This window comes from Ictalurus furcatus, chromosome 6 (assembly GCF_023375685.1).
Source record: "Ictalurus furcatus strain D&B chromosome 6, Billie_1.0, whole genome shotgun sequence".
NCBI lineage: Eukaryota > Metazoa > Chordata > Actinopteri > Siluriformes > Ictaluridae > Ictalurus > Ictalurus furcatus.
The window spans coordinates 21,391,406-21,410,540 of NC_071260.1; the positions used below are offsets into that span (position 1 = coordinate 21,391,406).

Consider the following 19,135-nt stretch of genomic DNA (forward strand, 5'->3'; position numbering starts at 1 on the left):
CAAGTTGACTGCACTGCTCCAGGATGAACGCAGATCACACCAACAGAGTTACCGTGCGGTCAGATACACAGATGCACTCTCCTTCCTCTGAGTCTCTCTGCTCTGTCCCATATGTAGCCTCTGTTCTCATAAGACTTGTTTTCCAAAGTAGACTTGCTTTCACTTATGTCCCTCACAGCACTCTCTTACATTACTAGATACCCCAACCGATCTCTCTCTCTCTCTCTCTCTCTCTCTTGCTCTCTCTGTCTGTCTGTCTGTCAGTTCTTCTGTTCAGTAGTGTTTCATTGGCATGAATGTTACATGTCACATTATTGCATGACACACATACAGACGCAGACTTGCACACATGCATCATTACATTACTTGGCACTTACAAACACCAATAAAATTTAAATACATTTAAATAAATAAGTAAATAAACATGCAAAAAGAGAAATTAGTGTCTGTCTCTCTCTAGTTGTTGGATGAAGCAGAACTCAAGGCTAATAAATGCAGGCAACATCATCAGCTGGAGATGGAGTAGGATTCAAAGATTCTTTTTTGTCACCTCATTTTGACCCTTTCCCATTAATACTCCATTACAGTAACAATCTCCCTCTCCCTCTCTCTCTCTCAGGAAACTGATACAGGACCACAGGTCTGAGATGAGTAAACTGGTTGCAGCTCACATTAGGACTCTAGAGGATGAAAAGAAACGTGCTGAGGAGAGATATGGTATGATCACAGAGGACTAAAATTTAGCCATGGTCAGCTCACAATGGTGTAAGCCCAACAAACAGGGGACGTTCCCCAGACGTTGCGAACGTCCACTCAGGTCTGCGATTGGTCCGATTTATAATGTTCGCTGGCGGCCCTTCCAAGGACGTCAGAGTAATAACGTAAATCATAACATTACTGAATGTGTTACTTTCAACGAAGTACACATGGACGTTCGGGGGACATTTGTAGAGGCCATTTAGGGGACGTCCTGGGGACCTTTTTTGTCAACTGGGAGCTTTATGTAAGATTAGACTAGGGACAGGCCTAGACAGGCCTTAGACACTTCACCCATGAGATAGAGAGTATTTGCTGCAGTATCTTTTGTGCACTTTTCTAGCCCCAACCTTCAGTATCTTGAAGGTTGTAATCTGATTGGCTCTCTGCACTTTTATGTATACCTTTCCTTACTTCTTTCATTATAGTGCTGCTCAAAAAAGACTATGATTTCCTCAAAAGCTCCTTCAGACCCTACAAGGTACGAGTACCACATCTCTAATTGATTCTGATCTAATGCCACTTTAAAAGAATTGTGGAGGATGAGCTCATGTATATGTGTCTCTGTGTGCTGTGTGTGAACTAGGACAGTGTGTTTGATGACAACTGTTTGAAGACTGAAGAGGAGCAGAAAAGATGCCTGAAGAAGCAACTCTTGTGGTGTGAGTCCAGGCTCCTTGCCATAGGGCACTATCTAAAGAGTGTGGTGAGCTAGCAATCTGCTAGTGAGTGCATTAAATTTAAGTATAATTTTACTCTTAAACAGTATGAAACAGTAAAATTGCTGAATTAATATGCCATGTATCTGCAGGGTGTGAGCTATAGTCACTAGAGTGTGATCCTTTTTAGTGAAGGAGCAGCTGAATCAGAGTAAGGCAAAGAGAGAGACACAAAGAATGGCTTTTCAGTCAGAGACTGCAGAACTTCATGCCAATTTTGAAGGTGAGGTTGAGGTAAGCAGAATATTTGGATGTAGTACATGTTAATTCTCAATAAGGAATCAGTGCAACTGGCTATAATTCGGTTTGTTTCAAATAATATAAATATTGCTGTCAACTGGTAAATGAGGATAAAATAATGGGGCTACAAAGGCTGTGTTTCTGAAATAGGCTTATTTGACAGTATATGTTTGTATGTTCTTATGGATGAATGAGCCGTGTCTGGTTTCTTCTCTTAAAGTTGAGTCAGTTAATCCATACTTATGAAAGATTTTTAAATTGTATCTTTTTTTTATGACAGTAAATCGTCATTAATAAATCCATAAGAATAGAAAATGGGTGATTTTTGTGCAGGGCTTGAAGACGCAGCTGAAAGAGAAAGACGTGACTATCAGCTTGCTGAGAGCAGCTCTGCATCAGATTCAGGAGGAGCTTAACATTCTGGTTAGATGTGCACTATTTTAATCACATAATCATAGCACTTTTTTGAAGAAAGAAACAAAAGCCCATGTATATTTTTTTGTCAAATGGTAACTGAACCTATCTATAGCTTGAATAAATAGAAATGTTATAGTTTGTCATTTGCCTGTATCCTGGAGGAGAGGATAAACATTTATTCTAATCTTTAATGGGCAATGAATTTTGGTGTTTTCTAACAGATCTGCCATCTCTCTGAGCTGGGAAAAGGGCTTTAACAGCACCACCAGATACATCAACAGAGAATTATTAAGTGCCCCTCACAGTTATACACAGTTTCACTTTTACACTTGCACAGTATATTACACTTCAGTCCTTATGTGGAAATATCAATGCAACATGCAAATACCAATGTGGTGCTGTGAGCTGAATATAAAATGACTGAAGACAACCTAGTTTTATTCCTTTAACAACCCAACACAGTTATGGAGGAAAATGGATACAGGGCTTAATGACCAACTGAGTTTATATGCATGTGACAACCCCTTTAATTGAGACTTCTGAAACATGCTGCTGCTTTTTCAATATTATTTTCTGATATTTTTTTTTTGTTGACTTTTTGATATTTATAGTAATGGTACCATGCTGTGTAAAGATGTGACAAAAATAACAGTCTACAAGGGATTACTTTTCAATTTAATTTATATTCTTAATTTCAAGAGAGAAATAGGCTACCTTGACTTGATTTCCCATAATAACATTACACATCATATTATCATTCATTCATCTTCAGTAAACATTTTGTCCTGACATGGGGAGAACATGCGAAACACCATACTGTAAAGTAACCTGAGCTCAGAATTGGAGTGTGTTTAATTCATTTTGGATAACAAAGTATTATAAAAACAATCAGACATACTTTACAAGCGGTATCTAAAATATAGGGTTAAAACAAGGGCTACAGTTAAAGTCTTTCAGTATGATGTTTACTGAGTTACTGAACTCAGCAGAAATACATTTTATGTACCCAATATAAAAAATAGATTTGAAAAATGTTTTATATTCTCCATAAAAATAGGCAATATATAAAATATCCTCTCATCACATTTGCACTATTGTTAAACCCCCTAATTTAATTTGGTGTTTAACACACTTAGATACATTTAATATCCACATACATGATGGCAAACCCAAATGTAATGTACTGTAATGCACAGTAAACTGAAGGTAGTTCAAGTATGGCACATGTTGCAATTAGTGGTACAATTCTGTTGTCTACTGCTGTCATGTCTTTCACAAACTGTCAGTGGTGTGTGCGTTCATCCGGCCTTAAAATGTCAAATAATTAAAATATATATAACTATGACCATTTAAAAAAAAAAAAAGTTCCTAAAGGTCTTGAGTAAGAGCTTACATACATGTGCAAAGGAATCCAGATAAAGTAATCAGATAAATGATGATTCAGGGGGCATAGAGGTTTTTGGTATAGGGAACACTACTCTCTTAGTCAGTGTGAATTCTGGCTTTGACATCTGCTTCCTGGTTCCAGTTCTGTCAGCCTTCTTGCTCATATCATTGTTCACTTTAGTCAGGATGGACAGCAGATCAATACCACTACATGCAGAAAATAAAACACAAAATTTAAAAAAATTACATTTTATGCACAAATATATAAACTGCACAAATACTAGTTTACTGAGTCATAAAAATGACATCACAGGTGGATAACCCAGCTTTACAAGCATCACGTACAAGTCATAACATTTCGAAAGTGAAACTGTCTTCAGCCCAAAAACGTTTTTGCGGTCTTATAAAGCCACATGACAGCCACAGTGTATTTTTTTTTAAATGCCACCAAAACCTGAGTGGCATTAGTATGTAAATGCCTTTAATGTAGTATTGGTTGAAATTTCTAAAGATCGCCACCTGATTATTGAAAAATATTGAACACAAAGTGTGTTTGCTAATTTTTTTTTGGTAAATACCACCACCACCGTCTTTAACACTATATAGTGAAATCATGACCTAGACATTCTTGCAGAAGCTGCCTGGGAGTATTCTGAGTTTATGAAACACTGGTTGACTAATTAGAAGTATATACGGATGCATGGTGAACATGATGTCTTTAGGGGAAAAAAAAAGACGCTTCTGGTATAATGTTCCTTTTAATCAGTCACTGCCGCCTAACAGTGTAACTGATCTATTTATTGTGTGTTTCCTACTCCCATTCATTCCTGTAAGGCACATGTCAGTTTCCAGACAGGACGACTACACTATATGGCCAAAAGTATGTGGACACCTGACCATCACACCCATATGTGGGTCTTCCCCAAACTGTTGCCAGAATGTTAGAAGCACAGATTTGTCTAGAATGTCTTTGTCTACAGGGAATATTATCCCCTTCAGTGTTGAAATTTTCAGATGTTATTAAATCCTTGAGGCTGGGCTGAAAAGTAATCATGATTAAATAGGTTGGCACTGAACCACCTTTAATTAAGGATTGGCTAATTCTTATTAAGGAAGTCATATCTCTGGAAAAACTGGGATATGCATTAAAAAGTAAATCTAATTTATTTCGTAAACTGTGGTGGGCAGATCCCCTGACAGTAGATTGCAGGTTTACTGTGTATCATAAACAACACTGTACTCATTGTGTAATACTGGAATTTTGATTATGATCACACTGTAATTGTACTATTTTCTGTTATCATAATTTGCTTGTGTTTCCAACTCTGGTTATTATGCAAAATGGCAATAAAAACAAATAAAAATGCTAAAAGTAAAAATATCCTATTATGCATTTTAAATACTGAGTAAATAAATAAATAATTATATATAAATAAAACAAGCAGTTTGTTGCTGTGAACCATCTGTTCCCACAATTACTACTGCACTTTATATACAGAGGTGCTATTAAGAAAATTCTACTAGGTGGATAGAAGAAAAAATGATTAACTCCAGAGAATTACAGGATGTGTTATGTGCATGCTCACCTTGGCACAAGCTGTTGGAGGTTCTTACACAGTGACTGTATGAACCAGGTTCCTTTAGATTTTTCTCTGAATGAGACATAGCCTGACACCGTCGCCATGGCCACTAGGTAGTCAGCCCCTGCAGGTATGGACTCTCTGGGCACTTCAGCATCACAGAAGAGCTCCATGTCTGAGATGTTATTAGGACCATCTGACTGAAGGAAGACCACCTGCTGCTCCTGAACACCCTGACAGGCCTGGATGAAGAAGAGTTTGGGTTTTTGTTGGAGTGAAGGGCAATGATTGCCATCCAGCAGCTCCATCAGCTCCCTTAGCAAGACTGTCTCTCCATCCACCCCTTGCACGCCACCCTCACAGCCATGAGTCAGCACACAGCACACCACGCAGTCGGCCTGAGTGTGATCTCGCCGGCGCAGCTCATCCAGAGCATCCAGCATGCTTTCCCTATTGCAGTCCTGCCTTTTCACAATTTCAAACCCCAGCCAACGGAGCACAGCAACTAAACTCTCTGCAAACACACACACACACACACACACACACACACACACACACACACACACACAAATAGAATCCACTGTAACCCTATTAGACTGACCAAAATTAGTTGAAGTTGGCTTTAAAGCATCACTGCTTCTTAATTATTTCAGTGACAGAAGTTCTTTGTGAATGTAAAACAAAATGTGGCTTACACAGGACACCAGACAAAGAAAGATGATGCTGCCTGGTTCACTGCCCACTCTGTTGTGTATTTTGTACTGTGCAAGTCTAAGTCACATGTACCACATATATGAAAAAATTATGAATGTGCGGACATCTAAAATGTTCTTAAATGCTTTTCTACCATCTCATTAATGCATAAAATAAAGTTCCTTAGCAAAATATTTAGAAACACATTTCATACAGTTCAGATCAGTTTTATACACCATCGTTGTTACCAATAGAGTCACCAATAATATAATCATAATAATCTAATATAATCCAATTAGGGTGTATATGAGTGTTTACTGTACTGAATCTATAACTATATTGATTGTTGTGAATAATAATATGATCATGAAACCATCAGAAAGGGTAATATTCTCTACATCAGCGTTACTCAGTGGCACAGGTACAAATACAACATTTCATGCTACTACAGCATGTGGTTTGAGTGTATATGCATTAGTTGTGCTTACTCTCATCTATGTCTGTCCCCTCTCTATTCTTCAGTTGTTGACAATTTGAGAAATCATAGTTGTTGATGATCAAGGCGAATCCTCTCCAATCTCCACTCATGTCATATTGCTCCAGCTTCTGCAGCACAAAGTACATCAAAGTACCGTCATTCCAGACCAGGCACACACACCCCACACTGAAAAACTTCAGAATTACTAAAGAGAAATTTACCGTTGTGTTATTTTGGTTAGGCTCAGGAAAGCTCAGGTTCCTGTCACCTTCGGCGAGGTTTCGAGTTTCAGAAAGACTCAAGTGAGCAACCTGTTCTTGTACAGCATTACCTGGAGGCCATATGACAGAGTACACACAGCTAGCTAAGCTAGCTGCTATAGCTGCTTATTTGGTATGCTATTGCTGCATACCAAATAATACACAAAAAATACAAACAAATCTGCATTCTGGATACACTGTGTAGCAAATTCCTATCAACAGTCTAATTTCGTGCGAAGCAAGAAACAAAACAAGAACCTCATTAATATCAGATCAATCTCAGCAACATAAAATATTATTGTAGAGCTTAGTCTGAAATTGTACCTTGGTGGTATGCAGCAGTGTCCTCAGGCTAATGGTATAGAACATTGCAAATAAAACAAGATAAAATTAGGAACACAAGAACAGGGGTCACATAGTCAACACTAAAGGTTTTCATTTTTTAACAGTTAAATTCATCTGCTAAAAACAATCATGTATAAAGTGTGATGTGAGAATAATAATGCCTAGTTGCTTATATAATACCGAAACTGGTCTGGTGGTTACTGAGGTGTCCTGGGAATCAGACTTGTCCCTGCCTTTCATTTCTTCAGGAACACTAGAACCTACAAAATGAATAGCCAATCAAGGGTTAGATTTCTTAAGGTAGATGGGATACTCAAAACTAATCGAAACGATAAGTGCAATGTGAACAAAAGACTGGACAATGCACTCCACCTCCTGGATTATTTTATTATGCAAGTTGTCAGATCACAATGGTTAAGCCTTGACCTTGCTAAGAGAATTTACAATAACAGTAAACAACTGGATTTAAATTTAGTCAGTGATTGTTTTTGTATAGAAATTCTTCATTTGTTTTCATTTTATGCTTCTAGAATTCTTACTTTGTTTTTTGGCACATTATTCATTGGCGGGTGAGGCATAAATAAAGACATACAATGGTATTCAGAGCAACAAGTTCTCTGACCATTAGCCAATCAACAAACAACATTGTGAAAGGATCTGGATTGAAGGATCTGCAGTCACATTACATAAACATTGTCACGAAACATGTCATTCTTAATTCTTATGTTTATATAATGCTGTCTTATTTGGCACATACACTCATTTTATGGTCATACAGGTGCCATCACCCTATTAGCTTGGGTAACAGCTAAAGTTAAATATTCAAGTGTTTATAATTTACAGCCCTGTCATTAGTATTGACATTTACAATAGCCTACAGTACATGCTATACTATTTTAAAAAATCATCAAGACTTCTTCAGTTGTCATTCTGGGTGAACATTTCAAGATTCTATGTAGAACCCAGTTGCCATATCAGAAAATGAAAACCTAGAAATTTTTTAAGGTGCCAAGAAGCCTTAATAACCCAAATGAGATTTTAAGGGCATTTAAAGAACACTATTTTCAGAGAGTGAACAAGTAGTGATATGTGTAGACGGTTTTGTTGCAGTACTGCTCAGCACAGTAATTCCTTTGTCAGACAAACACACTTAAGTTTAGAAGAGACTGTTTTTTAAATGATATAGTTGAAACCTACAATGTGCTTATTGCTAAATGTTGTGAAAGCTGAGACAAGGAATTTTAATAGACTTCCTATGTGACAGACAAGAGGTCCTTACTTTCATTGTATTTACTGTCTAAATAGTGGTATAAGTAGATCTAATCAAGCGTTCGTTCTGTAGCTGTAGTGTACAAACCTGATTAAGTCTTTTATTTATTTATTATCTTTTATATTTATTATTATTATGTTTGTACTCTTGATGGGTAACTTAGCATTGGTCTAAAAATCAATGCTTAATTCCTTTAGAGTTGTTTAATATTGAAATATTTTCAACACTGCATTGTAAAATGCATACAATATCATGCAAGTATGTAACTCACCGTTCTCCTTTTGATAAAGACTAATTATTTTCTTTAAACTAGGGCATACAGGTTCAGTGATGCTTTCTAAAGTGCCAAGGTTAGCTGCATCCATGCAGCCTCGCTTCTCCATTTCCAGAAACAACTGCAGTACTGTCTGTAAATGTGTTATTATATCAATAATGTTATAATATAATATTTTAGTGCCTTTAATTATTTATCAATTATTGTTTATAGATTTTTTACTTTATTGATCTGTATAATAATAGTACTGTAAAAATACTGTAGTGTTAGTGTATTGATTGGAATAAAATGACAGTACAGTATGAGTTAGTGTGTGTTTACATTGGTACACTCACCACATTTTGCTGTAGTTTCCTGCGGGGTAAAGTCTTGTTCAGCAAAAATTTTATATTGCGCAGATCATCATCTGAGATGTTCTCTGACAATTCAAATAACATCCGCCTAAAATTTTAAAGAGATAAGTGATTTTCAGAAATCAGCATTTTGTTTTCAAGGAGGAAACCTAAAAAAAACCCTACAAATATACACATGCATCTTAGATTTTATATTTAGAAAATTTATATATTTTTTTTATTTTTATTTTAAACTGCTTCTATTCATTAACCAGTGAGAAGTACAAATAGCAGCATGTACAGTACATTATTTGAGAAGGAAGTACCAAAAGATGTACCCCCAAAGTGTTGCACTGACCTGAAGGGGGAGACACGACTGCGTGAGAGTTGTGGATTTAATTGCAGGTCTCTGATAAGTTTATCACGTTTGATGATCTTCAGCAGCTCAACAAGCAGACTCGAATCGTCAGAGGATAGCAGGTCACGCTTTTGCAGGAGAGAAAACAAATCTCTGGCTGTGACTACATCACTGAGATCTTTCTTGAGAATATCAGAGCAGAGGAACACGAGCTCCAGCATCTCATTCTGGCTCAAGGAGTTGTGAACCTGCACCAGAAGCTTCTGGAACTCCTGGAAGTACATGAAAAGACAATTCAGTGTATGTTGCATCATGCATATCTGAGAAATTACCAATCTAGCAATTCAACCTTACCATTACCAACCTTAACACGTACAGTATAGATAAGAGGCAAAAGAGCTTATAAACAGCAAAGAAATTGTATTTATTTATTTGTTTTAATACTGTATTTTCCGCCTGTAGACAATTCATTAGAAAATAGGAAAGTAAAAGTGACTGGGGCATAAATGTTATATTATATCACAGAGTGCATTCAGGACATCAGGTAAATGATCATATTTCCTTGCCTGATAAGTGGTGGAATTGCCTAAAAAAATAACATGACTTAATTTGTGTGACTTCATATAAGGGACTGTGGTCATCTAAGATCTTGATGGAGGAAACATGGCATATGCTTTGGCTAGTTTTTTTATTTTTATTTATTTTTTAGGCTATAATACTGTAATAAAATAAGCATAAAGTTCGTTCAAATCCTGTGCAGATGTTTATAACTGAATTATGTTCAAGATGGATGGACATAATTATAATTAATGATGGACTATATGTGCATTTGTCATATCACAGCAAACTAGCAACCCCATTTCCCAGAATACACCACCAACTACAAACATGGCCGAAGAGGACTATTCCCCCCATATGCTCAAGTTGCCTTGTCTCTATCGTGTCCGTTTATTCTGTGGTTGTTGTTTTTTTTTTAACTTTGCTTACGTTTACGACTTCGTCTCTTTGCTCTGCCCTGTTTGTGCTGTTTGCCCGATTGCCTGACCGCTGCCTGTTCATGATTATTGTCTTCTGCCTTATCCTTTGGACTTGTTGTTTTTGTTGTTGTATTAAACTGCCATTCCTCCATTTGCTTCTGTCTGCGCCTCCATTACGTGACAGCATTAAACTGTGTTTTAATCAGGTGAAATGTAGAACATTACTTAGGCATACTAATTAGTAAGCAAGTTGATTTTTACTTTGTGATTTTATGTTCATGTCACTTAAGATTGAGGTCAATGTTTTTTTCTATGACACAAAATAAATTATACAATTTTACTTATTATTTACAGTTATTTTTTACTTTTTTGTTTTTACTTAATCTGTTTATACTGACTTTTTAAGAAACGCTTGTTTATGAACTTACTGAAGATACTGAAGACTTTCTAAAGCATGTTATTTTTGTTACTGCTGTGAAAATGAATTAGAGAACATCTTAATATGTGGTCAACTCTCTTTATACAAAGCTACAATATGGTGATGATGACTTTGGAGAAGATCTTGGAGAAGCCATTTGAATAATTCATGTTATTGAAATTTGATTTATTAATGCAGTGAATCAGTATGCTGCAAATAAACTTATAAAACGTGTAGTTTACTACTGGAATAAAGTTGGTTTGATGTTCGATATTCGCAGATATGCGGAAATTAAGGGACCGTTACATACGACATTGTTAAACACGATTCTAACTTCAATAGCATTTGAAGGGAACAACTTACAGTCATATAACCATTGGTAAAGTGTTCATCTAGGTGTCAGCTATAATGCACACCTCTTAGATTTTTGATATTTAACAAAATAAACTATTAAATCATATATAAATATTGCCATGTATTTTATTACTGCATGGGCTCATACACAAAATATACCATAATTTAAAGCTCAATAGCATTTGAAGGGAATGACTTACAGTCACACAACCAACTGTACAGTATTCATCTAGGTGTCAGCTATAATGCACACCTCTTAAATTTTTGATATTTACTAAAGTAAGCTATTAAATCATATGTAAATTTTGCCATATATTTTACTACAGAATGCTCTCATACACAAAATATACCACAGTTTAAAGCTCAATAGCATTTGAAGGGAGTGACAAACAGTCATGAAGTCAACTGTAAAGTGTTAATCTACATGTCAGGTATGACACACACCTTTAAGATTTCTGATATTTAACAAAATATACTATTAAATCATATGTAAATTTGATATGAATTTCACTACCGAATGGGCCCATATACAAAATATTCCGTAATTTAAAGCGCAATAGCATTTGAAGGGAATGATTTAGTTTATTTAGTTTATTTTTTATATATGATTTAATAGTTTATTTGATTAAATATCAAAAATCTAAAAGGTGTTTCTCATACCTGACATATAGATGAACACTTTACAGTTGGTTATATGACTGTAAGTTATTCCCTTCAAATGCTATTGAAGTTAGAAATGTGTATAACAATGTCTTAGGTAACTTTAGAGACGGTCCCTTAATTTCCACATATCTGCGAATAACAGTCCAACATCAAACCAACTTTATTCAAGTTAGATACCTAAATAACTGCCCCAATTGATCTGAATTGACTGTAATATTAATGCATACACTTTTAGTTTAGTTCATTATAATCCACATTTGTTTACCAAATGGGGACACTGTTTGACACTATCTGACGCACTTTACTCGCTGAACTTGATAAAAGATGGAGTGACTTCCGGCCTAACACTGAATAACCACAGGCCCTTTTTTAATCTATAAAAGTGGAATAAAACTAGTCTAGATAAAACCTTCAGAGTGTGCGAGGAAAGTGAATAACATGAGATTCACTGAACTAAATGCTAAATTCCGTACATTAGCGTCGGTCTAATGTACTCACTACAAATAAGTCACTTTTAATGTCTTTGAAATCGGGAATCTGAAAGACATGTTTAATTTAAAAAAAACAAAACAACAACAACAACAACAACAACAACTTATTTTTCAATGTCTCGTTCATCGGAAGCTTCATTTTCTGTCACCACGGATAACTAGATGAGTCTTAACTCATATAAGGATTTATTCTAGACTTACCTGATCTTCCATGATGAAAGACTTAATCGGGAGGACGGGTCTCGGGTTTTTTCATACTTTAACCAGTTGTTATAGATAGGGTTTTAACCACAACAAAATTTGTCCGATTTAGTGGGGAATACATGAGCTGAGTCACTAATAATTCTATTAGTTTCTTTTTCCTGTAAGGAAATGCGATGAAAGTTAGAGCAATACTTGCTCCAGAGATTTCAGTTCCCCTTCAGTGCGCATGTGCGACTTCATGACGTTTTCTCATGTAACTACATCGAGCCAATAGGATCCATCTGCAGAATTCCAGGCCAGAAGGCCAGGAGCGCCAAGCCAGGAGCGCCCAGTCTCCGGCCGGAAGTGGGGGCGGAGCTAACGACAGTACGTCAATTATGGCGAGCAGCAGCTGTTCAAGGCGTCATCGCGTTTTTAACTTTCCTTTCTGGAGTTCTTTGTAAAGTTTTAAAACTTGTTCATTTCGCCAGTATTTGTTAAAACGTATAGAACTGAATTATTATATATATTTATTATGATAACAGTCTTAAGATTTCCGTTGAATTATTTCACTCACAAGTAATGGTGTATTTTTGTTTGTTTGTTTGTTTTTTTCAAAAGGTTCCACTCATCTTTGTTGAATTGTGTTATATGTTTAATACAATATAAAAAGTATTTAAAATATTTTCAATTAAAGACAAACATTGAGTTTGAAGTTTGAAATTTTTAATTACATAAAATAAAATGTTTTTTTTTTTTTAAAAAATAAACAACAACTTAATACTCAAGTAAAAACAGGTATTCTTTAGCAAACAATTTCAGAGCAAAAGCAAAGCAATTCAGAGATAATGCATAAATAAAGCTCAGGTCACAGAAATAACTTTTAACAATGAAAATAAATAAAAACAAAACTTCTCATGTTAAATGTAACTTATGTAAGTTGGAAGTTCATTACACCACTGAGGGATAGTCAGTTTGAAGGTTCTGGAAAGGGACCTGAGGGAACATAGACCTCAAGGAGAGTATTGAGCAAGGGGGATGCTGTTTCAGACAATGCTGTTTGCATGTGAGCATCAAGGCCTTGAATTTGAGGTGGGCAGCTTCAGGAAGCCAGTGGAGGGAGATAATGAGGGTTGTTTTGGGCTGGTTGAGAATAAGGTGTGTTGCTGTATTCAGAGAATAAGGTGTGTTGCTGTCATTGAAAGTCACCCCAAAGTTTCTGGCTGGTTGTCTTGAGTGTGGTTGAAGCAAGCTGTACAGTGGGATTGTGCTTGATTGAGGGATAGGCAGGGATGACGAGACGCTCCATTTTAGCTAAATTGAGCTTAAGGTGGTGTTCCCTCATCCACTTTGAGATGTCAGACAGGCAGGCAGAGAGGCATGTTGGCCTGAATGTTGGCCTGAATGCCCAGGTCCAGTTACTTTGGAATCCTATGACAGGTCTTATCCTTGCTCTTTTACACCAGTGCCTTGGTAAGGCGGAGCAGCTCCACTGTCCTACCCATCTGCTGTAGCATCTGGAATTCAATGAAACACCAAGAGATTTGTATTACATACAGCAGAAGGGTCTCTACACTATGGGACAAATTTTGGCATTTGGAGTCAATCCCTGAATTTTATATAATCACTGAATATTTTTTGCAAGCTCACATGGGTTGAATGAAACGAGTTGGCTTTGAGTTTGGAGGTGATATTTGAGGACACATGTCAGCATACTAGCTTAAAATGCATTTCTAGAGAATTACTAGAAACAGGAGCTAAAGCATTTCACTTATCTCTTGTTAAAGTTACAGAAGACTTGTCTTGTTACACAAGTCTTGTTACGCAAGACTTTGTTTTTAATAACATTCATAATATAAATTGTTGAAGATTGCAAATTGTTCCTGTCACACTACTGTTCTAGAAACTTTGTGATTATTATAGAAATGTTGATTCATTATGACAAGACAAATGGGAGATTAAGGATATCTTATATCTATATTGTTAGCATACAAGATTCTTTGTGAGTTAAAACTCTCTCTTACCAGATACAAAGGTTTTTCCAATATTAGTGGATTTTCACGAATAACAGTTTCTTGTGTAAATGCTCCTATCAACAATCCATTTGTATCCAGTTATCAAAATGAAGCCCATTGTTCATTGTTCCTAGGCAAAACACATGGTCACATTAAAACATTGAAGATAGTAATGCAAATATTACAGCATAAAATGTTATATCCACAAGCAAGCCAAGTGTTACGAGGTGATAACTGCCTACATTTTCTTACAGAAGTTAGGTACATTAACGCTAAAAGATGAATTACAATATCCCACAGAAACTGTTACATTTTCTTTTGTTTATAAAGTCCTCATTCTCTACATATATATATATATATATATATATATATATATATATATATATATATATATATATATAAAGTTTATATTTGACAGATGTAAGCTGAGGTTACGTTGATTTGCTCACCTTTCCAGATGTTGTGCTATCATGGAGCTGTAAGCTCACGGCCCCATGTAGCTTCCATAGAGTTATTGTGTCATCTAATGGTCAAAAAAGGGAACTGCAACGAGCGCTATTTGAGGTTCATTCGCGCAGGATTCATTTTGCCGATTTTAAAATTACTCTGTGGCTGCCAAGATCTTGTTTATTATAAATTAATTTGAATTAAATCTAAGACATTTCCACAAAAATGCAAAGTGTAAGTGTGACAGTGTGTCTATGATGCACCGAATCTTTCTGTTGTAAACTATATCATGGAGATTAAAAGATGGAAAGGGGATTATAGGTGGATACACCAGCTGTCCATACTTCAGAAAAATGCTGGGCTGAGAAAAATAAGAAAAATGTTTGGTTTTTTTTGTGCTAACTTCTTTGTGTTAATTTCAGGTGTTTTATGTATTTTTGAGATGTAGATGGGATGGAAAACAAAGGTTCTTCTAAAATGCCTAAAACAAGCTGCATTGTATGTTGTATGACTGTATGCTGCGAACTCTCAACTACCTATTACAGAATTACTCTACAAATCAGTAGATAGTAGCCAATAGCATAAGTTAAGTGTGATAGCCCCTCAATTTCATTTTATTTGAGGCTATGTCATTGTTAATGTCATCCTGCCACAACAAAATCTATGGGCACAAGCCTCTGCTGGGAAAAAGGGTGTCAGCTAACACATAATGATAATCCCTACCTGGGATACATGTGGGCATGCCAGAGCACGAGCTACCCACAGAAAACCCACATTAGGTTATTTTGGGTTTTGTATGGGCTAGCCTGTGCCCCTTACTGTCTGTAGCTTACCCATTAATGGCCAGTGTTTGATGGGATTAGTCTGTCTTAAAATACTCATGTGATCAACACTAAAACAAAAAAAAAGTCTTAGGCTAGAGAAGTGGTGCAAATTATTTTATTAAAACAAAAAAAAGTTGCCATAGGTAAAAATATTTTATCTTCATTCTTTCTTGATGATTAAAAATGTGAAATTTTCTTTGAAGCCTGGTTTTTTGGATAAGCATCACTGTGCACGCTGCGTGGTCCATCCTGCTGCGCTTGAATTTGAAACCAGGCACGAGTAAACTCCTCTAACTTCGAAAAATGGTTCTGCGACTCTTGCACAAAAGACTCTAGAGTGAGACAGACAAAACCAGTTTCATGTAAATAAACAAAAAACAAGATAAGAATAAACATCCACAGTATAATCTCAACTTTTGCATTGTTTTTTAAATTGACACAAGGCTGTCATTTTGTATTTTTTATATAGTCATCCCAATTTATTCATTCAGAATAGCTACAGTTGCGTTTGCAGCTATTCATATTAGACAGTGCAATCCGGTGTATTCACTTGGAGTGGATGCATAAGTCTGACATTGCCATCTGGTAAAAAGAGATCTAGATGAATGTATTTTTAAATAAAGCTGATCTTCACAGAGAGGAACAATTGCCAATAAAAAAGTATAGCCAAAATGTTTGGTGAGAAATGGTAAATTTGGAAAACAGAACAAATATGCTACAATTATTTTAAAAATTATAATCTCAGAATATTGTTTAGCTCAGCAATGGAAAACATCAGAATAGATAAAGGAGAACATGTAGAGAAACATCCACACACTCCTTTCACTTTTCACTCATCCTCTTTTCAATTTAAGGGATTTCATGTGTATGAGATCAGTGCTTAAAGTAGTGATAATGCTCTGCTATGGTGTAATTTGTTAGTATATGTTTGAGTATTTTTTCTGAGGCATTTCATCTTCTGGCTCTATTAAGGCCAATTCACACCAGACGTCAACAGATGTCAATTACACATCCATTTCTGCTTCATGGTCTGGCCCTGCACACGGTGGCTTAGCATGTTTGCCTCGCACCTCTGGGGTTGGGAGTTCAAATCCCACCTGTGTGCACGGAGCCTGCATGTTCTCCTCGTGCTTTGGGGGTTTCCTCTCCAGTCCAAAGACATGTTCTCCGTCCATTCCGCTCAGCTCTGCCCCAGAAGATAGGGCTTATAGTATGACTACCCCACAATTATGGGGACTCCTCCTCTCCATCTCCATGCTTGCACCTCCCTTCCCCATCTCAAAACACAGCTAAAGCCCACCTTGCTTTTCCAACTTCCTAATAACTCATATGCATTGGCCTTATTGTGCCCTCTAAATTTTAGTATGCTTTTCTGCTTTTGTAGTTTTATAAATTCCTTTATATTTCTGAGTTTTATCTGTGTCCTTGGGTACCCTGATAGGTGCTGAGAAAAATGCTATTATTATTATCATTATTATTATTAGCTACAGCAACTGCGTTAAAGGCACGAGTCCCTTGTCCAATAGAACCCCGCAGAAATTAATTAAAAATGACATTTTCTGCACCCTGTGAACTTAGTTTGTGTGCATAGACAAAAAAAAAAACCCTGTTATTAGATAGAACCACCATTTAATTTCGTGGATCATCATGGGTAAAGCCAGAAGCCAGGCTCGAGTGGTATGCGGGGTCCAAGCAGACTGAGTGTCAGCTCTTAAACAGCAAATTAAGGTGTGCACGCCATTCAAAAGCTGCCTTTGTGAATGCGTAAACACTGACCACATTAAAAGAGTATGGCTGTTCATGTATAATGGTTAAATGATATTTGAGTAATGATATGAGAGTGTGTGAAGCTCTCGCAGAAGTGCACATTGTAATTGCAACCCAATCACCACATGCCCTTTCATCAATAGCACAATAATTTCTCGTACGAGCTTCCTGCCGCCGGGGGAGAAAAAATATTTCCCCTCCATTCAAGACACGCCTCCGTGACCTCTAGTCATAACCTCACTTCTCCTTATTTTAATTGTGGTCCTCTGGAAAAGTGCACTCTGAGTATCTGCTTTCACTTCAGAATAGCCTCGAGCTACCTGGGGGGGGGGGGGGGGGAGGGGGGGAGGGGGGGGATTTCCTCCTCACCCTTCGAGGAAAACAAAAGCAAACAAACTATAACTCAACTGGTACATATGCCTAATGATGCAGTAAGAGGCGAGTGGCATCAAAATTGAGCAAAGATTCCTTAAGTTTTGTCTGTATTGTGGCACAATGTATCCAAATATGTGTAACTGGCCATGTTCCGGAACACTCCCTTAAAACTTTAACGCAGGATCTAGTACTTACTGTCCGCGGAGAGAGAGCGCGCGACCGTGAGACGCCTTTTTGTCCGCATGATGTGCCGCCTCCCGAGCCCATGGTTTCTGGACTGGATGCAGTCCACGTAGAGGTCCCAGAAGACTTGTGCCAGGTCCCAGAACAGAGCGCCGTGCTTCCGGTTCTCCGAGGACTTCAGAAACACCATGAGATCCCAGAAGTCAGGCACCGTGTGCGCGATTCTCGGCGTGCGCATCTCCAGTAGCAGTACAGAAGCGCGTTCCCAACAGCGCGGGTCCGCGCGGCTCAGCGTTAACGGGTCCACGTGACGCAAACTTTGGTCCTGCGTTGAAAGCGCGTGCACCAACACGAACAGCAACAGGACCAGACGCACGCGCAGGACTACGTCATCCATCATCTGCGAGAGTAATTAGTACATTAGACACTCGGGGTAAGCTATTAGTCCTAAAAGCTGATAAGCAACTACAACTGTTAGTCTTGAAAGTTGCTCAACAATCCTATAATACTGAATAATTGTTTTGGGGTTTTTTTCTGGAAAAAAACAACAACAACTAAAAAGTAAATAAAAAGTCTTAGAAATATTCTCTGGAAACGGTGTGTTCTGGGCATTATACAGTACAAGGAACTGTATGCGCGTAGGCTACCTGATACAAACTGAGCCGTAAAGATTGTTCTTGAAATGAAATAATTTATAGTTTATATGAGAGTACTCTCACATACAGTAAAACAACAGCATACACTTATAAGTTATTCAACGCATATTTAAACGAATAATCTTAACAACATCAATTTTTTTTTATATCAATGGCCTATTCAAATAAATTACATTTGCAGATTACTGCTGGAACTATAGTCTGTATACATGCAAAAGAAGAAGATTCGCTTACCTTTGAGTTGTCACCGAAAACTGGCAGGATTTGTTTGTGAACCTCCGTTACAACCTCAGTTTCATTAAGGGGGATGGTCACATTATTAAAACCCCTCACAGCGCTTAACAGGGATGCTCCACTCAAGCTAATGGAAATGCGCACCAAAATCATGATGCTGCTAACTTCAGGTCTTTCATTTAGCCTATAAGTCTTAAAATGAAGTTATTTTCATAGACAACATTTATGTGAGATTACTTATTAAATCTGCATCCGTTTTCATGATGGGAGTTCCAGTTCAAGACTTGATTAGTCACAGACAGAGACAAAGACAGTGGAAAATTCTTGCAGTGAAATTCTTAATTGCAAGCTCCCGAACTGTGTAAAATATTACAAAGCGCAAAGACACGTAAGACACATAAGACATAAAGTGCACAACAGCACAATATAATACAGTGCAG

The 19,135-nt window shown here is 37.0% G+C and overlaps 2 protein-coding genes and 1 long non-coding RNA gene across 5 annotated transcripts; 1 reads left to right on the forward strand and 2 right to left on the reverse strand.

Moving 5' to 3' along the window:
- Window positions 1–1,605: 1,605 nt before the first annotated feature.
- LOC128608906 (uncharacterized) lies at window positions 1,606–3,209 on the forward strand. Its single transcript, XR_008386134.1, has 2 exons — window positions 1,606–1,709; window positions 2,049–3,209. It is a non-coding gene; the product is annotated as an uncharacterized LOC128608906 (long non-coding RNA).
- On the reverse strand, window positions 2,791–12,479 carry casp10 (caspase 10, apoptosis-related cysteine peptidase). Of its 3 annotated transcripts, none has more exons than XM_053627078.1 (10): window positions 12,213–12,479; window positions 9,109–9,380; window positions 8,754–8,859; window positions 8,416–8,551; window positions 7,055–7,134; window positions 6,854–6,881; window positions 6,491–6,642; window positions 6,280–6,394; window positions 5,105–5,612; window positions 2,791–3,725 (listed from the first exon to the last, which is right to left on the reverse strand). In XM_053627078.1, the coding sequence occupies exons 1-10, from the start codon at window positions 12,222–12,224 to the stop codon at window positions 3,557–3,559; spliced, it is 1,578 nt and encodes a 525-aa protein (XP_053483053.1). In that variant the 5' UTR covers window positions 12,225–12,479; the 3' UTR covers window positions 2,791–3,556. The 3 variants fall into 3 exon arrangements, with proteins under 3 accessions (XP_053483053.1, XP_053483052.1, XP_053483054.1); XM_053627077.1 differs by having other exon boundaries at window positions 2,793–3,725; window positions 6,280–6,397; window positions 12,213–12,458; XM_053627079.1 differs by having other exon boundaries at window positions 2,794–3,725; window positions 6,280–6,397; window positions 6,491–6,600; window positions 12,213–12,457.
- A 2,473-nt stretch (window positions 12,480–14,952) lies between these two features.
- LOC128609377 (protein FAM237A-like) lies at window positions 14,953–18,645 on the reverse strand. The gene is made up of 2 exons (XM_053627909.1): window positions 17,818–18,645; window positions 14,953–15,812 (listed from the first exon to the last, which is right to left on the reverse strand). Exons 1-2 carry the CDS (start codon window positions 18,203–18,205, stop codon window positions 15,658–15,660), a joined length of 543 nt encoding a protein of 180 aa, XP_053483884.1. The 5' UTR covers window positions 18,206–18,645; the 3' UTR covers window positions 14,953–15,657.
- Window positions 18,646–19,135: the final 490 nt, after the last annotated feature.

Coding starts and splice junctions, on each gene's coding strand:
- casp10 (XM_053627077.1), bottom strand. Junction 8,860..9,108: donor AGTCGTGTCTCCCCCTTCAG/GTCAGTGCAACA, acceptor TTAAAATTTTAG/GCGGATGTTATTTGAATTGT. Junction 5,613..6,279: donor GGGGACAGACATAGATGAGA/GTAAGCACAACT, acceptor GTGTGTTTGCAG/AGAGTTTAGTTGCTGTGCTC.
- LOC128609377 (XM_053627909.1), bottom strand. CDS start 18,205: ATGATGGATGACGTAGTCCTGCGCGTGCGTCTGGTCCTGTTGCTGTTC. Junction 15,813..17,817: donor GCGCTCTCTCTCCGCGGACA/GTAAGTACTAGA, acceptor GTCTCACTCTAG/AGTCTTTTGTGCAAGAGTCG.